This window comes from Condylura cristata, unplaced genomic scaffold (genome assembly GCF_000260355.1).
Source record: "Condylura cristata isolate star-nosed mole 26May11 unplaced genomic scaffold, ConCri1.0 scaffold00011, whole genome shotgun sequence".
Lineage (NCBI taxonomy): Eukaryota > Metazoa > Chordata > Mammalia > Eulipotyphla > Talpidae > Condylura > Condylura cristata.
In genome coordinates this window covers 9,285,613-9,302,712 of record NW_004567112.1, presented here as the reverse complement: position 1 = coordinate 9,302,712, position 17,100 = coordinate 9,285,613, and the positions used below count along the sequence as shown (strand labels likewise).

The 17,100-nt window shown below is 35.7% G+C and overlaps 1 protein-coding gene across 1 annotated transcript in view; it reads right to left on the bottom strand.

The window, feature by feature from the left end:
- Positions 1–260: 260 nt before the first annotated feature.
- The window catches only part of CCDC186 (coiled-coil domain containing 186), a 34,590-nt gene continuing 17,750 nt past the window's right edge, over positions 261–17,100 (bottom strand). Inside the window, exons 6-16 of the mRNA XM_004680421.2 lie at positions 16,719–16,838; positions 14,161–14,265; positions 13,337–13,435; positions 13,086–13,172; positions 12,131–12,273; positions 9,316–9,571; positions 8,325–8,514; positions 6,988–7,068; positions 5,737–5,947; positions 4,467–4,686; positions 261–3,875 (exon numbers count right to left, since the gene is read on the bottom strand). Of these exons, the coding sequence (XP_004680478.1) occupies positions 3,792–3,875; positions 4,467–4,686; positions 5,737–5,947; positions 6,988–7,068; positions 8,325–8,514; positions 9,316–9,571; positions 12,131–12,273; positions 13,086–13,172; positions 13,337–13,435; positions 14,161–14,265; positions 16,719–16,838 (1,596 nt within the window). The 3' untranslated portion in view covers positions 261–3,791. The remainder of the gene's footprint in view (positions 3,876–4,466; positions 4,687–5,736; positions 5,948–6,987; positions 7,069–8,324; positions 8,515–9,315; positions 9,572–12,130; positions 12,274–13,085; positions 13,173–13,336; positions 13,436–14,160; positions 14,266–16,718; positions 16,839–17,100) is intronic.

Here is a 17,100-nt window from a genome sequence, read left to right as displayed (position 1 = left end):
ACCCCAGTTCTGTATGAATAAATAAATCTTTAAAAAAAAATAAAATTCAATTACAAATCGACATTCAATTTGACCTGCTCGCTACTGTTTATTAACCTCTAATGATAACTGATAAAGAAATATGGACATAAATTTCTAGATTGGTCAAAAAAATTCAAGCAATTTGAGTGTGCCTTCCCAACAGTCTAGAGACTCTGTCTGTGTAGCAAATGGTTATGTATTGATAAAATAATCAAGAACACCATTAAAATACAACTTGGTAAACAGGCATCATCTATTTAATAAGTACAATATATACATAGAATTCTGTTAAAAGCTTCATTTTATACAGAAACATATTTACAAATAAACAGAGTAATCAAATTAAAGATCTGCATGATGCACACATACACATTTGCACATGAACTTTGGAAGATAAAATAATTTCATCATTGCAATCAAAATGGAGAGTCAGGCATTTTAAAAAAGAACTCCATTCTAGAAGAAAAATACATCTTCACTATAGTTACATTTTTCATTTATATTCCTGGTGATCGTTTCCATTTGGATACTTTTTCAATTAATTTCTCTTGTTCAACCTAGAAAAATTCCAGGTTTCTAATGCCACTAACTGGTGTTAAAAATTAATCCTAGGTCAAAAAAAAGGGCAGGGAGTAATTTTTGTGTAAAAAAAGTGAAAAACAGGCTGATGTGGTCAATATTCAGAAGGTAAATTAACCACACTGCACTGAACATAATTTATACAGATATTTTCACCAAGGTAGCATATATAACATAAATGGCTCCCAATTTCTTTTTTCTTCTACCAGTAAATCCTGGTCAAAATTTGTATGTAAAAGTCGCTAGAAAATATACTGCAGAACAATTTGTAGAACACCTAGCAACACGATTAGTCATCTTTGTGAATATTAACTAGGTCTTGATAATTTACTAAAATGGCAAAAATCAAATGTCACATTATGGTCTTTGGACTTTTTATTAAAAAATAATCAAACATTAAAAGGTGACAAAAATCAGGAAATGTGCAAAGCCAGCAGGCCTGGGCAAGGACTCATTCCCCAAGCTGCCCACCAGGTGAGCATCCCGGGTCATCCATTCGTTAGGTAACTGGCCTAAATACCTCTTCCCAGACCAGCTATAGGGAGTGGTGTCCAGAAGTCCAAATGGCCCACTGCCTCCTGGTATTGTCACAACACTACATGCTCCAGGAGGACAGGAACCCCCATCTGGTCTGTTTACCAACAGCACCATGACGTTGATGGTACATGGCACTCACAGGCTTTCAATGTATGTGTTCATTAGATGAATAAGTGGTATGCTGGTAGCCTGATAAAACTAAACTTCAAAAGAAATGGCTTTAAATATTATGAAAATAAAAAGGCTCAAAGAAAGTTCAAATTCATTTTTCTTCCCAAACCCATTTTCAATCCTTAAAACTTAATAGGCTAAGGCTAAAGTTTGAAGTGGTACGGGAAAGGGGAGTCACAGTTTGAGTACTCACTTAAAATTTAAAACCTACTGTGTACGTAAATAATACACATACACACAAATCACTTCTTGCTCAAGGAAACCAAAATATTGCTAACTGACCAATAGCCTTTGAAATGTACATGTAATAATGAGCATAAAAAAGCAAAATTTCCCTCAAATCTTAAGTTTATCCAGACCATATCCCTTTCCAGACATCCTGTTCTCCGCTTTATATATTCAAAGCTGTAAGAATAAAGACCCCCTTGATCCTTAAAACAGGAATTGTGAAATCAGTATAGAGATGTGACATGCATATTTTTATGCATCATTTTGCTTAGTCCCAATACATACACAAAAAGGATATAAAAGCAACAGAATAAAAAGAGAATAAAGCATTTTCCTCAAAGTTTTCCATAGTTTCTCACATTTATGGGGAACAAAGGTAACATTAACAAAAAGATGGCTTATCATAGCTCTCTTCTAAAACTGGTTCCACCATTAAACTACTCTGAGTGAGAATGTTTCATTGTTGTGTGTGTGTGTGTGTGTGTGTGTGTGTGTGTGTGTAATATGTTAGAAGGGTACAGATGTGGGGCACTATGGATCTGATCCCTATCTGGTCTCCATTAATATTTGTAAATCTCAGAGAACAAATATTGTAGTGTGTGAATCTATGTTACATAAGAAATCATACAAATTTAGTTATGTTGGCTACTCTAGTTTTTAGGAATATCCAAAGTATAGAAACAAATAGGAAATTAATTCAGATTTGATTGCACTTACCCTCTTACTCTATTTTGATAAATTATTATTGGTAAAAGAAAAATTATGGTAAGACTAATACTTTTTACAGCCATTTTAAAAATAAACATTTCTGAACTTTAATATTTGCACCCTGAAGTGAAAATAATATTTTAGGAAGACAACATATAACTCAGTAAACAGACCACACTGAATCTGAGTAATCTAATCCTTACTAAATGATCTTTTTAAACAATGTTAAATCAATTTAAAAAATGCTAAGTAACCCTTTGAAGGGATACTACCACTATGAGGCAGACTTTTATAGCCATACAATTTTGAAATCTTTTGGATCCATCACCCCAAAGTATGCTTCTCCTAAGAGGAGAAAAAAAAGATGTAATAATTCAAAACAATTTTTTGCTACAATGTCAGCATGTGGATAAAGGTATCCTATTATAAAAATGACATAAATACAAGGAAATGTGAGACATCACATAGAAATTATAAAAGGTAAGAAATTTTAAGAGATGAAAAGAAAGTGACAGAAATACTGATACTATGGCAATACTTAAGTACACATCTTAAATAAATATTGTAGAAATGCAAAATAATACATAGATTTGACTAAAATTCCTTTGGTTATGGAAATGTAATTACTTTGAGTTTTAAATAAATACACTGAAACACATCATATTTAGGGACATAAGACCACTCTACGCTAACAAGTAATTATGCCAACAGGCAAGAATGATGTCAGATGAAATGGTTAACAGCCATGCTGGATTTCCTTGGAGCTGATTCTTCACATACAGAATATTTATCTTTATATTTAATATCAAAGTCTTTCAAAGAACTCATTATTTATCTCTGTTTTAAATGACTAATTCCACATTTTAAAATATAATTAAGGTACCGAGGAATTTTCTAAATGAACATGTTATTTAAAATCATATTTATTTAACTGAAGATTAAAAAACTCAACTGGTTGAATCTGAAAAAATGCCCTCCCCCCACACAGAGGAGGAAAAGCGGGCAGTGGCATTCACGGCTCTCCCTGCTAGCCAGAGCTGGCTTTTCTGTTAATTCCCATTAAAACTAACTTAAAAGCTCTAAGTACTCTTTGGTATCCCTCAAACACAAACAAATGTTCTGGTGGAATCGCAAAACAAAAATTTTTATTACTTCAGATTTCTTCATATTGGAAAAATAGTATGTTACTGAATAATTAACACTTCATGCATAATTTAAAAAGCTGACTTGCTTTTGACATCATATATTTTAACGGAAAGAAATGGTGAAGGGTTTTTGAAAGCCCTGTGGTCATGTTCAGAACTTTCTGTGACGATGAGCAAATTTTGATCCAGTGGTTCTGTCACCATACGGAATCCAATTTCATTAACGTTCGCACTCTTACAGTATACACAGCAACGCATTCTGCTGTAGAAGGGTATTTTTTTATACAGATGAAGCAAAATAAATTTTTACTGGTTGACATACAAAGCAGGAACAGTCTCCCAAAGTGCTGGGCCGGGAACCTGCAGCTCCGGCTTTTGTTGCGTTGCTGATCAGAGCTCCGCTTAGGGTTTCTTCGTCCGCTGCTCTAGCTCATGCTGGTGTTTAATGAGTCGTTCTATTTCTGTTCCAAGAGTCTGTAGATTTTCCTTTAATAGTTGAAAGAAGGGGGGAAAACAAAAACCAGTAAATCCAAGTTAAAAAACCTGAATTTTTTGGCCTAAGTTTCAGCTCTGAGAATGATGATTTGTGTTAAAACAGACACGGCTGTTTCCAGTGAAGCAGCACATCTACTTCCAAGTGGCACTCACCACACGTTTTGGTGAATACACGTGTTAATCACTTAAAAACATTAATTTTTAAATCCGGTCTATTCAGGACAAAATAACAGCACAAACAGCTGGGGCAGATAACAGCTGTGTAAAGCTAGACACTGGTGCCTCCATCTTAAAAAATGTTTCCTCAGTCACTTGTAACATAAAGGCCACTCACTACCAAATAAACAGCTCATCTTAGAGGTTATCCAACAGCTAAATTCATTTTTCTTGTTCTTTATCTTAGCCAGCTAGCTAATAAATATCATACATTTCAAAAGGGGGGGGGAAATGTATTTAAAAGTGTAGTTAAAATGGCTACCTTGCATCACAAGAGTAACTAACTCACCTACATGCTAGCTCAAATTTTGAAGAGTGGCACCATTTGACTGAATTTATTGGTTGGCAAGTAAGAAACACGAATACCTTCAAAGTAATATTCTTTAGCAATGTATCCTCCAGAACAGCCTGCAATTTTCGGTTGATCTCCAAGGAGAGTTCCAAGGTCAGTCCGCCGTCAGCCGGGTGGGAGGTATATAAAGAGGCCATGATGCCGCCCCGTCTGCTCAAACGGACTTTGTTAAAGTCAGACGCCTCTGAAGAAAGTGTGCCTGATTCTTCCCGTAAAATATAACTCTGAATTATTCTGCAAAATAAAATGACACAATCATTATGTACTTGCAGAACTGAAACCACTAGAATTTACAACTATTATAAGTATACAATAGTATTAATTTAATAGTGGAACTGTTAATAACAGAAATGTATTAGAAAATAAATTTTCCTTATTCAGATGGTGTCTTAATTCCCTTTTTTTTTCTAAGATGGCATTTAAAGATACATAAATATTGCTTTCCTACTTCTCTATTACTTTAATCAAAATATTTGAGCAATTTCTTTATTGCTCTGATTGCAGTTGATACTGTTTTCCTGCTATTAAACTTATGTTTTACTCTTTTTCTAGAAGTCATGGGTAAACTTTTCTGAATATCTAACATTATTTGAAAATAAAAACTAAGAAGTTGGGGCAAAGACCTGCCCTGTAGCAACCTGCTGGCCTGGATGGATACAGCAGGTGGAAGGGTCTGCACAGCACAGGTTCTGAAATGAAGCCGGGTTGGAGCTCCTGCTGCACTCTGTCACCCACAGGCTGAGGGCTGGTTCTGGCAACTTTTAAGTAATTTAGCCTGAGTCCATTAACTTACCTGCTAAATTAGAAGACTCAGGCTAAATTACTTAAGAGTAGTTTTAAGAGATTACAACTAATGCTGTAATATGATGCTGAGATTATCGAAAGGTAGTTAAGCCCTACACATAGTGGTGTAGACACCTAATAAATTACCCTACCAAGTCCTATGCAACAAAAAAATTACCCAGAACCCAAAATCCTCTTAGAACAATAGTCACGGAAATAATAAATTGCGTAGAACACTTTTGTAAACCCAAAATTATTTTTTAAAAAATTAACATCTACTAAATTTGGTATCACCTTAAAGGAAAGATTTGTGTGTGTGTGTTTTTTTTTTTTCATTTTGGTAGTCTCAAAACCTACACCATGACAAGTAATCAATAAAGGCTAGGAACAGAGTAACTATTTTTTAAAGGTAGGCTCTTGATATGACTAATTTTGAAAACAGTAACCTTACCATATGAATAAGGGGATTTTAAACAGATTACGTTACCATAATAAACATACTTTGTCTTTTTCCTAATTTCTTCCACCAACTGTTTGATGTGGTCCTCCATAAATTCTATTTTTTCATTTTTCCGGGCATGTGCTTTTTGCAATCTTACTATCCTCTCAATCAACATGGCCTTGTCTACTTCTGGAAAGTTATCTACTGCTACTGATGACCCAGTATTTTCTGGAGATCGATCTTCTGCACTGCTTCGAGCATTAAGGGACCCTGAAGATCAAAAAATAAGTTTAGATAGTGTGCTTAGCTTAGAATCATCTCTAATCATAAATATTATTTATCCCAGTATCATTTTCAAATATTCAGCTTCAGAGCCTTTGTTCCTGTTTCTGAATGCATTGATGATTACCAAAACAGTCTGTTAATGTCTCTCAGGAACAGGATTAGGAAATGGCAATAGAGAAATAAGAAACTCAAGAAAAAGTTAAAATAACCAGCCTGAAGTGAGACCAAAATTAAGCAGAAAATAAGTATGAGTGAGAACGAGAAGACAGAACACAGCCAGTGGGTTAAGTTCTGGAGTCAGTGTCATAGGGCCAAATCCTACTCCTCAACCTCGCAGTTCTGTGACTTTGGTTGCTTAAGCCTCCCTGCACTGTTCGGGTGAGTCATGGAACCACTCTGACTCTTAGTTTCCTCCACTGTAAAATGAAAATTATAATACTCAAATCACATAACTCACATGATTGTCCTGCAGAGTAAATTATATGTTTAAACTTTTAGCGTGGTTCCTGGCATTCTAAAAATAGTAAATGCTTTGCTATCTTGCTATCATTTCCACAAAGCTACTGATCACAATTTTATAGACTCAGTTTATTTTTACCTTAGACCACAGGTACATTTATCACAAGAAAAGAAATTTTAAAAATACATAAGTACAAATTTATATATATATATACAATAATAACTGATAATGATCATTTCATTAATTATCAGAGATAAAATATAAAAATGAAAGATAGAAACTATGTTATACTAAATATCTATATGGATGATTGTGAATCTGAATTTTAAAATATAACAGCAAATTGTTGCATAGAATTAAGAAGTAGGTAAGAAAAAAAGAGGATGGCAAATGTTACAACTCCCAATGATGTACTTCCATTTAACTGGGAATATTTTTTACTATTACTATCATTATGTACAACTACCCCCTTAAATAATTCAAAATTAAAGGTCATAAATACTTTTCAAAACAAACAAAAATGCTGTTTTTCGGTAATCAACAACTAAAATTATAAGAATTTTACCTGATGAACTAGAACGACTTCCCATGCTGCTGACTTCTTTATCGTAGCTTCCATTCTCGACCTGATCTAATTTTCTTCGTGCTATGGCAAAGTGAAATGGATTACTTGTGGCAATGATCTCAAGCATTTGCTCCCACTATATTTGATTTTAACTGCAATATCATTTAGGTCCAAAGGCAGAAAAACAAACCAAAAGTTCTTGAATACAAACTTTAGGCAGGAGGCTACAGGTGTATTCATACAGAAAGTCATGTAGCAATGTACAGGTCACATACAGAACACACAGAAACATTATGCAACAACTGACACTGGCATCACTTAGATATACTGAATGTATCCTTTGTAATCCAGGAAGATTTAGAAGATCTATAAAGAAATCCTCACCCCCCAATTTCCCTTCAGTTATACCTATAAAAAACAAATGAATTATTATGGCAAACCTGAATACATCTGTTAAATCTATTATTATCTAACCCCCATACTACACCCTATTTTGATACAAATAAAGCAGTGGGGAGTGCAGCAGAGAATAAGATGTCAGAATCTTATTGATCTTTGTATTCAAGTGCATAGCACAGACACCTATTGATTGTTAAGTGAAACAAATCTGGTTCTTAACTGTGTGGATAATTTGTAAATTTTCTGAGTTTCAGTTTCCCACAAGATGAAAGATGAGGTCCCAATAATCTCTAAGTTAGAGGTCTTCAAAGTTGGTAAAGTTACCGAAATGGAGCATAAAATAATTCACTGTAGAACTTCAATTTATTTTTTGATTTAAATTTTTTCCTGAAGGACCACATTGGCTTACACTGCTGTTAGGCTCTGAAAGTCCAGGAGCTCCCACTCCATGTAGTTACCCAGCACATCCACCGCCAAAGCACTCGCAGTCCTTCACCCACCGCATGCCTCAGTTCTGTTCTCAGCTTTCATAGAACTTCAACATAAATTAATTTACCCAGATTAAAATTACTATTTTTCCTACGTTTCCAAATGTACACGAAATAGGATAACATATATTTAAAATTTCAAAATAGATATACCTAAATCAGAGAGAAAGGCTTATATATTTGTTACTGATAGGAATATATGATCAAAAGTTTAGACTCTGCTGCTCTCAGGTACTTCCTTAATTCTTAGCTTTTTTGGTCTGAGAATAATAAATGCCCTGTGGCAGGGAAGACGGTTATTCATGGAGCTGTGAGAAGCTTAGTCATTCGCAAAGAACATATGGTTCTAAGGCTCTGTGTGGTAAAAGCCAATGTAAATCATTTTTCTATAGATCCTTAATGACTAAACTAACACGATCATGCAGACCTAAGCGGGGAAGGACTGTATACCTTGCTGGAGCTGTTTGGTAAGATCCTTGACACTAGAGGCATGTTTACGTCTTTGAGTCACTAGTTCATCTTTTAATTCTTCTACCTGGGTACTCAGAGTCTTAACTTCTGTTTGTCTACAAGTTAGTTCAGTTTGCAGAGCCTGGACTTCCTCTTTTCGCAGTTCTTCCTCTTTCAACAATTTATTTTCCTAAATATTAAGATAAAAAAAAGTTAATATCACAGATTAATTTATTTAGTGCTCACAGATTAAAAATGCAAGTTCTTGGGTAGCAGATCTTTCTATCATCACTCCTTGCTAGGCTTGTTTACTTAGCTCTTCAAATGCCTCATGTAGTAATGCAGACAGATTAACAGTCTGCCGTTCTATATATGCAACATCAGTTGTGATAGATGACTTTGAATTTTTGGACTGAAATGTCAAGTTATTTTCATGATTAAGTTGGTACTCTCATAACTTCAAAATACTAAACCATAAAACATACAGAAATTTTAAGAGTTTAAAAAAATACATAGTAATTCCAGTTAGGATTAAAAATAAACCTGTGGGCGCTCCCTGGTGGCACAGAAGGTTAAAGTGCAGCACTAAGAAACTAAAGCCACATCAGCATGAGTTCGATCCCCACCCAGGAGGTGACCCACATGACGCTGCAGACCTCTCCTGACCCACCCACTGCTCCCCTCAGCAGTGTATTTCATCAATCTGCCCGATCTGAATCCTCTCACCACCCCTGCACCTCTGGCTTGTACCCCAGTTCTGTATGCATAAGTAAATCTTTAAAAAAAAACAACCTGTGATGTACTTCTTCATAACCATTTAAAGGAGAAATTTTATTATAAGTTACATAAGTTGAAAAGAAAAACTAACAATTCTCAAGCAAATAAGATACCAGAGTTGGAGAAAAAGAGTTTAAATCAACTACCATGAGGGAAATTTTATTTGCATCTCTTGCTAAATTGTTTTAAAAGTTAAATATTCATTTATACTTACCAAATTAATATTTGTCTGTTTCATTTGTTCACATTGGCTTTGTAACTGACTTTCACTACAGGAAAGTTTATCAAATTGTGATTGTAAAGAATTGGATTCTGATTGAAGTTGTGCATTCTTACTAGTGAGCTTTTCTGTAAACAGCAGTAGCTCAGATTCTCTTTTCCTACTGCCTTCGATGTCTTTTTGTAGGTCATTAATCAAACAATTAAGACTTTCCATTTCTTCCTTCAAATTTTCAATTTCTTGTTTACCTCTAAAAAACAAAGTTTATATTTTTAAAAAAAAACTATTAAAAGACATTAATGGTTTGGGGATCTTCATCAAATTAAATGATTTAAAATCATTTAATTTGATGAAGATCCCCACTTTTTATTCATTTACCCAAATATTTATGAATGCCCAATGTACGTTAAGAACTAAGCGCTAGGAATGTAAATGAGCGGACCCACATGACCCATTTCAAAGAGCTTTGAGGCACAAGAGGGAAATGATCTGAATGTGACAGAACACTAATGATGAAGGCACAGAGCGTGCTGGCTAAATTTGTGTAAGTGATGCTAAACTGAGACTTTAAGTGGGGGTCAGCAAATTTTTCATGCAAAAGGACCAGGCAGTAAAGAATTAGGTTTCTGGGGCATGAGACTTTTGGTACAACTACTGAACTCTGCCCCTCCAGTGTAAAGGCAGTCACACACAGACAGAAGCGAGCAGGCAGTAGTCAGAAAGCTTTTTTTACAAAAAGAGGCCATGGGCTAGATTTGGCTGTGGCCACCGTTTGCTAATTTCTGGCCTAAAGGAAAAAGCAGGAGTTAATGAGAGAAGAAAGTAGGTATGTGACAGAGTAAGCAGGACAGCTGGAAGCTGGGGCTGGAACGGTGAATGGCCTTAATGGTACTGAGAAGTGCAACACTGATGAAGCTGTGGGCCCTGCCACAGCCCTACAACTCAACACAGAGCTCTGCACTCAGGACACAATCAGTTATCATTTATTAACCAAGTACGGCTAAAACAGAGTGTGAAAGGAGAAGGCCCGGACAGAGAATGGCGGCACAGGCCACTGTGATCTTCCAAGTCACAGTAAGGCATCTGCACTCACCAGGCGCTCCTCAGGCAGCAGGAATCACTAAGAGGGTTTGAAATGGCTTCCTTTTAGAAAAGATTTTGTTAACTACTGTGTAGGAAATGGATTAAAAGGGAATACAGCAGAAGAACCGGTTTTGCTGGGCCAGCTTTCCTGATAAGGACTAATGATGGCTAGGAGGATGGTAGCAATGGTGGGACATAAAAAGAAAATGGACTTGAAAGATTAAAGAGTTGCGACTGGAGAAGGATAAGAGCCAAGGCTGACACCGGGTTCCTGGGCTGAAATTCATGTGGATACCACACTCATTACTCATTTCAGGAACATCAAAGGAAAAACATATTGATGGGTAGAATAGTTTAGCTAGTTCAGGACACCTTAAAGTTTACAGTGTCTCTGATACTTATGTGTCTGGAGCTCAGTAAATAGCCCTAAAGATAGCAATGACCTGAAGATCCTACAGCAAAGTGTGGGGATATTTAGGGACACCAAGTGACTGAATAAAATTTAAAAAAAAAAAAAAAAGAGTTTCATGACAGAAAGAGAAGGCCGCCAAGGAGACTGAGAAAGAAGAGAGGCCAGGAAGTGGGGCAGTGTACCAGGAAAGCATGCTAATATGCAGCCAAAGACCAGAGCAGGAAAAAGAAAAAAATGGGTCCAATGGTGTTAAAAAATACTGAAAATTAAGGAAAGGTGAGACTGAGAAGTGTCTAGTAGGTTTAAGGTTTTACTAACAATGATTTAATGAAGAAAGGAATACACCCTGTACTCCTAAAGAAGTAAAGCAATGGAGGATGAATCCAGATGATTCTATAAAGAAGTTTGGCTGTGAATAAAAGGAGAAAAATGATTTGACAGGAGAAAAGGAATGTTGATGATTTAAAATCAGATTTAATTGTAGAAAGAAAAGAAAAAGAAAAAGAAAGAAGGAATAATCAAGCATGACCTTAAGAATGCAAAAGAGCATAGAGAAAACAATTCAGAGTGTTTCTCCCATATCAACAGAAAGGAAAGAATGGTGTGTTACTGGGAAGTTCACAAGACTGACAGCACAAAGTTGACAGTCTCCCATTTTTTTCTGTGAAGAAATAGGAAAGTCAATAGCGAGTGAAGGCCAGAAACGTGAAGAAAGCAATAAGGTGTGTGTGAACAGATGCCAAGGGGAAGAAAGCTTTAAGTATACTCAGGTTCCCAGGGGAGGTGCAGGAAAGAAATTACAGTAGTTGGATAACGGCGCGGAGTTCCTAAGTGTCGTGGCTATCAGGAACATAAGAAAAAGAGGTTATTTGGGTGTGACCTGAACGCAGGCTCTGCCAGGTTAACATCAGGAGTAGTGTTTAGCTACATGGTTTAACACAACGCTGAGAATAACAGCAGCTCCTTATTTCGAGCTACACACACACAAAGATATATAATCTCTCTTTAAATGAAAAATTACTCTGCATATGTAACAAAATTTGAAAATTAAGAAATGTATTTAAAACCCCCTAAAAGCCACACTGTCTTATAAATTGCTACCGCGAACGTTTAGGGAATATAAACTTTGGTTTTTAGAAGCCATGAGAACTTCAGCGATAATCAAAAAATCAAATGAAGACAGGAATTAAATTTTTTTAAATAGTTAAGGTATAAAATTATTCTTGTTCAATGTAATCCCTGCAGTTAAAAATAGAATCTTGAGGTAGAAGCTAAAAGTCCTTTGGTTAGCACAAACAGAAGTTGTGTTTATACCTCTGATGCTGCTCCTGTATCTGATCTGCAATTTTTACTTTGTCCAGTAAATTCTGAATTTCAGCTTTTTGGCGATTAATAATTTCCTTGTATTTTGATAATTCATCTTCTGTTCTTAATCGTTCATCTTCTAGACATTTCACCTATCAAATAATCATAACCAAGGTAAGCTACAAATAGTCAGTTCCTGTTATTTCTTAACTATTTCAGATAATGGTTAATGTTAATGGTCTAAGCTGAATCTGAAATAATATTAACATAAAGAAAATATAAGAAGTTAAAAGTCCTGGTGTTTCAATCTCAGCTTTTCTGTGATTTAATCAAGGAAGTTTTATCCTATCACTTTATTTTTGCTCAATCTTTTTTTTACTGAATAGAGAGCATAGCCCTTCCCTACTCCCTGAAAGGCTGGCATGGAGAGCAAATAGAAGCGTACATGGAAAGTACTTTGAAAATTACTTAAGTGATCACAAATTCAAAGTGACTTAAATCTTTTTAAATAGATCCATGAGGAGATAACTTATTAAACTGGTATACTATTACAATAAAGACTATAAAAACTGAAAGGATTTAATAGATTAGACATTCAAACTATACATGGCTGTGAAACATATCCAGAAGAAATATAAAGAAAGTGTTTTTATTATTTTTCACTCACAGCTCTAAAGACCAACTCTTTCCAATTAATTTGCTGTGAGATCACCTTCAGAGCAGCAGCCCGAGGGTAAGTCATGGACAGAAAGCTGTGGGACCGGAGCTGGGCGCTCACCCACTGAAATGGAGGAATTTTCATTTCAACAAAGATGACTGTCTTGTACAAAAATGACAGATTACCCTTCAGAGTTCTTTTGTTTTAGAAAATTTCTATGTACCTATCTCTTCCCCAACATTTAAAAAATCAGAATTAGTCCAATATATTTACCCTACTGCAAAGTCACGACTAAAGATGCATTACCTTTGTTCTCAGTGTTCGTAGTTCATCCATGCCCTCCTTAAATGTTCTCTTCAGATCTTCCAGTTCCTTTATTTTGGCATGATGCATCTTTTCAAAAGTTTAAAAGAAGCCACAATTATTATGTACTAAACTAGATTCAAAATTTATTGCCTTATACCTTCCAAAAAGCCTTAAAAACAGGTGACAAGAAGTATTCACTCTCTTTCCACATCTATTACAGTCTAGAGCATACATAGAACAAAGCCACTCACCTCCAGCTGGTCAGATTTTTCCTGCATTTGTTTCTCAAGTTCTCCTTTCGTAACTCTAAGCTTGGCGTCTAACTCATTTGATTTAATTTCTTCTGACTCCTACGGAAATGAAAAAATTATGATTTAATTTTGATAAGTTTATACTTTGGAAAGTGAAAGGTTTGCAATTAAGTTTACTAACTGCAATATGTATCACTTATACACCTAATGTGATGTCTGCACTGAAAAACTTTAAATACTATAATTGTGCATGAATAAGAATAGCATATTTAAGTCTGAAATACAACACAGGGTTCTTTTTCTTTTTAAGTGTACCTTTCCTTGTACTCTTTATTCTTCTGACAATTTCAAGTGTTTTCATTTGGCTAATAATTAGTATAACAAGATGTTATTAAACTTCAAATTCATTTTTTAAAAAAAGATTTATGCATACAGAACTAGGGTACAGGCCAGACGTACAGGGGTGGTGAGAAGATTCACCAGACACAGAGTGGGGAGCAGAACAGGCCGACTGATGAAGTACACTGCTGAGGGAGCAGCGGGTGGGTCAGGAGAGGCCTGCCTCGCCATGTGAGTCACCTCCCAGGCAGGGATCAAACTCATGCTGAAGTGGTTTTAGCTTCGTAGTGCTGTGCTTTAACCCACTGCGCCTTCAGAGAAGGCCCTCAAATTCATTTTTAAAAAAGAAAGTAATGTGAATTTTATTCAACTGCCCTATCAAATCCACTCCATACTTCAAATACTGCAGATCCAAAAATTTAATGAAACAGAAGTACTGATAATTAGCAAATTTGTTATTAATCTACTTAAAAAGTTAAGCATACCTGATATGTTTTTATCATATCCTGACAATTTTTTCGTATTTGATCTGCTTCTTCCTTTGCTTGGGTTAACTTTGTTGTTGTTTCTTTGAGTTTATCTTTGGTTTCCTGTATTGAGATACAGAAAGTAACAAGGCTGGGCACAGTGAGATGAGATAAGTGTTAAAACAATGAGGGGAGAACAGGAAAAGTTCTTGTTACCCGCACAGCCACGAGTGGGTTGGGTACTCCTCTGAAAGTAACATTTTATGCTTCTCACAACAAACTAAAGTGGCATGAACAGAAAGCCATTACATAAAGCTCAATTTGATAGAGATTTCAGCAAATCACTAGAAGATACTCATCTAAGAAGGCAAGATCACTAAAGTGTTAATTCTTTGCACACACAGACAGAAGCCAACTCCTGGTTGACAGCTGTGATATCTATGGAAAACTGCCTACTTATTAATCATACAACAGTTTGCTTTCTGTTTCCAACCAGTCCCCAAAATGTCACTTCTAAGGGTTAGCAAGGACTACTCTCCTATTAAATCCTATTGCTTTGTCTTGTTTCTCGCTCTTCACTTACCTGGTGCGGTTTCGATCACTCCTAGTTCTCTAGATAGCCTTGCTTCGGCTTCTACATAAGACCACACCCTACCCCCACCCCTGTTCTGTGTGCGTTTTGTTGCTGCCTTCTCTGTCTCCTAACCTGGCTTCCTACTTCCTGTGGCAGCTTTCTCTAAAATTCTCCTTCAGAGTAGCCATGCCAAGTCTCAGGGTCTTGGCCACTGGCTAGATTTCAAATGAGAGTCCAGGCATCTCTCTCCTACTAGCAACACTGCTCTTCTGCCTCCCTGCAGATATAATCCGTATGGTCCCAAGTTAGAACAGCTGATACTCAGACTGCAACAGACAGGTTTCTTCATTGAACACAGCTGTTAGACAGCACCTAGAGTTCACACATACTAGTTGCCACATACTAATTGTTCAGTATTTGTTGAATTAATGAGTACCTAACAGAAACCTCTGTTCTAGTTAAAATGGCTTTCCCAAACACCAAAAACACTTATCCTTTCCCTTTTTTCTTGTTCCTCCGCTGAGAATGCCTTTTCCCTTCATCTACTAAACCATTTAAACTGCATCTAACCTCACACAAAGCCTCTTATATAAAACTTTGTTTTCAGATGAACTACTACATAATAAAGTACTAAGTTGTATCATTTCAGTTACTAGTCTGACTTGTGTAAAACATTTGGGCAGCTCTCCTGCCAGCCTCTGACTATGTAGGTACCTCTCTTTTTCTCCTTTTCATACATGGGGGGAAAAAACAAATATTTGGAAACTTGTTCAGATATTCGATTTTTAAACATCTGAATGTAAGTTTGACTAGGGGAAGGCAAAAGGAGGGGGAGAGGGAGTGGGAAGGGAAGAAAGAGAGGGCCAGGAGAGTGGAGAGAGCAACTTTATCTGGCTTTCCCCACTTGTATATCACCAATAGCTTAATCTGTGGGTGGCATATAACAAGTACTCACTTCACTCAGAAAATAGCAATTCAGAGACTCCTATATATCAAGTAAATATTAAATTAGTAAACTGTTGACTAGAAGCAAAGTGAGAATCACATGCAATGTGTAACAGGCACTATGTTTCACTCTGATTCATCCACTCGGTAGCCACCGAGCGCCTCTGACACACCAGGTACCTTTCTATGCTCTGGGGAAAAAACACTGTCAGGAAACAGATAAAATCTCTACTCTAACAGTCTAGAGATAGAGATAGATCCTAAGTAAATTACATAAATAAACTGTGAAGAGTGCTAAGGAATAAAAGTAACAATGTGTGAGTTTGGTGGGAGGTTCTCAAAGCTTAGAAAGGGATATGCTATACAAACAGCAAGACTAGTAACAGTTCTACTTATTAACAATAATTTAATGAGGCATTAAACAATATCACTGAGTTTATTTTTGAAAAATGGAAATTAGTATTTCTGTAATATTACTTTTCTGTAAGTCGTATGTCAGAGTTGTTCTCTTACTTCATACTCTCTCACCATCAGGTATTCAGTTCAGTTGGTGTTTAAAGTATGGCTTCAGATAGCAGTCTTTATAATCACTGGATGGTCTTACAATGAATCCATTAGGTATAATGCACAGAGTTATATTTAGTAAGTAGTCTTAAATTTTTTTATATTTGTGTATAAATAATAATTCATATTCCTTAGCATCACTGATATTCTGTAAACTGCCAAAGTTCACTTTTGATTGTATTAACTCTACAAATAACCTTATAATTTTGATAACCACTTCTCCCTGAATTTCTGACAATGTTTCATGTAAAATATAGCATATCAAAAATGCTGAAAGAACAAAGTCAGTTTGGAGATGGCAAACAATGAATGACAAAAATTAACCTTGAATATGTAAAACATGCAAGGAAATATCTTTTCAAAATCAACAAATATTCATGCCTAAACTATCCATAGGAATCGCTAAGTTAAAAACGTCATGCCTCATTAAATATTACTGCATTTATGCTTAATGCTATTTCTAATAATTTTCCACTATTTTTACTATACCCACCTTGTGTGAATCCATTTCCACTTTCAATTTGTTTTGTGCCCATTTTACTTTAATGATGTGAGAGTTGATATCTTCCTTTAATTTGTCTATTTCTCTGATGAGTCTAGTAGTTTCACCTTCCTAAAATAACAACACTGGTCAAAACCAATAAACTGATTATCTGTGCATAACCACCTCAAAAGGATCAATGCAATAATACTAATTCAGGTGCTGGTAGTGCATTAAAGGACCCCAAGCAATAAAATTGATGTAAACCATAAGAGGGCAACCTAATCCTAAATCTGATCAAGAGGCATGAAAATGATTAATACTTCTGAGTATTATGTGCAGAGATACAGCTATGCTGGCAGAACAAGCATGCCTTTATGATTCTTCCCAACTG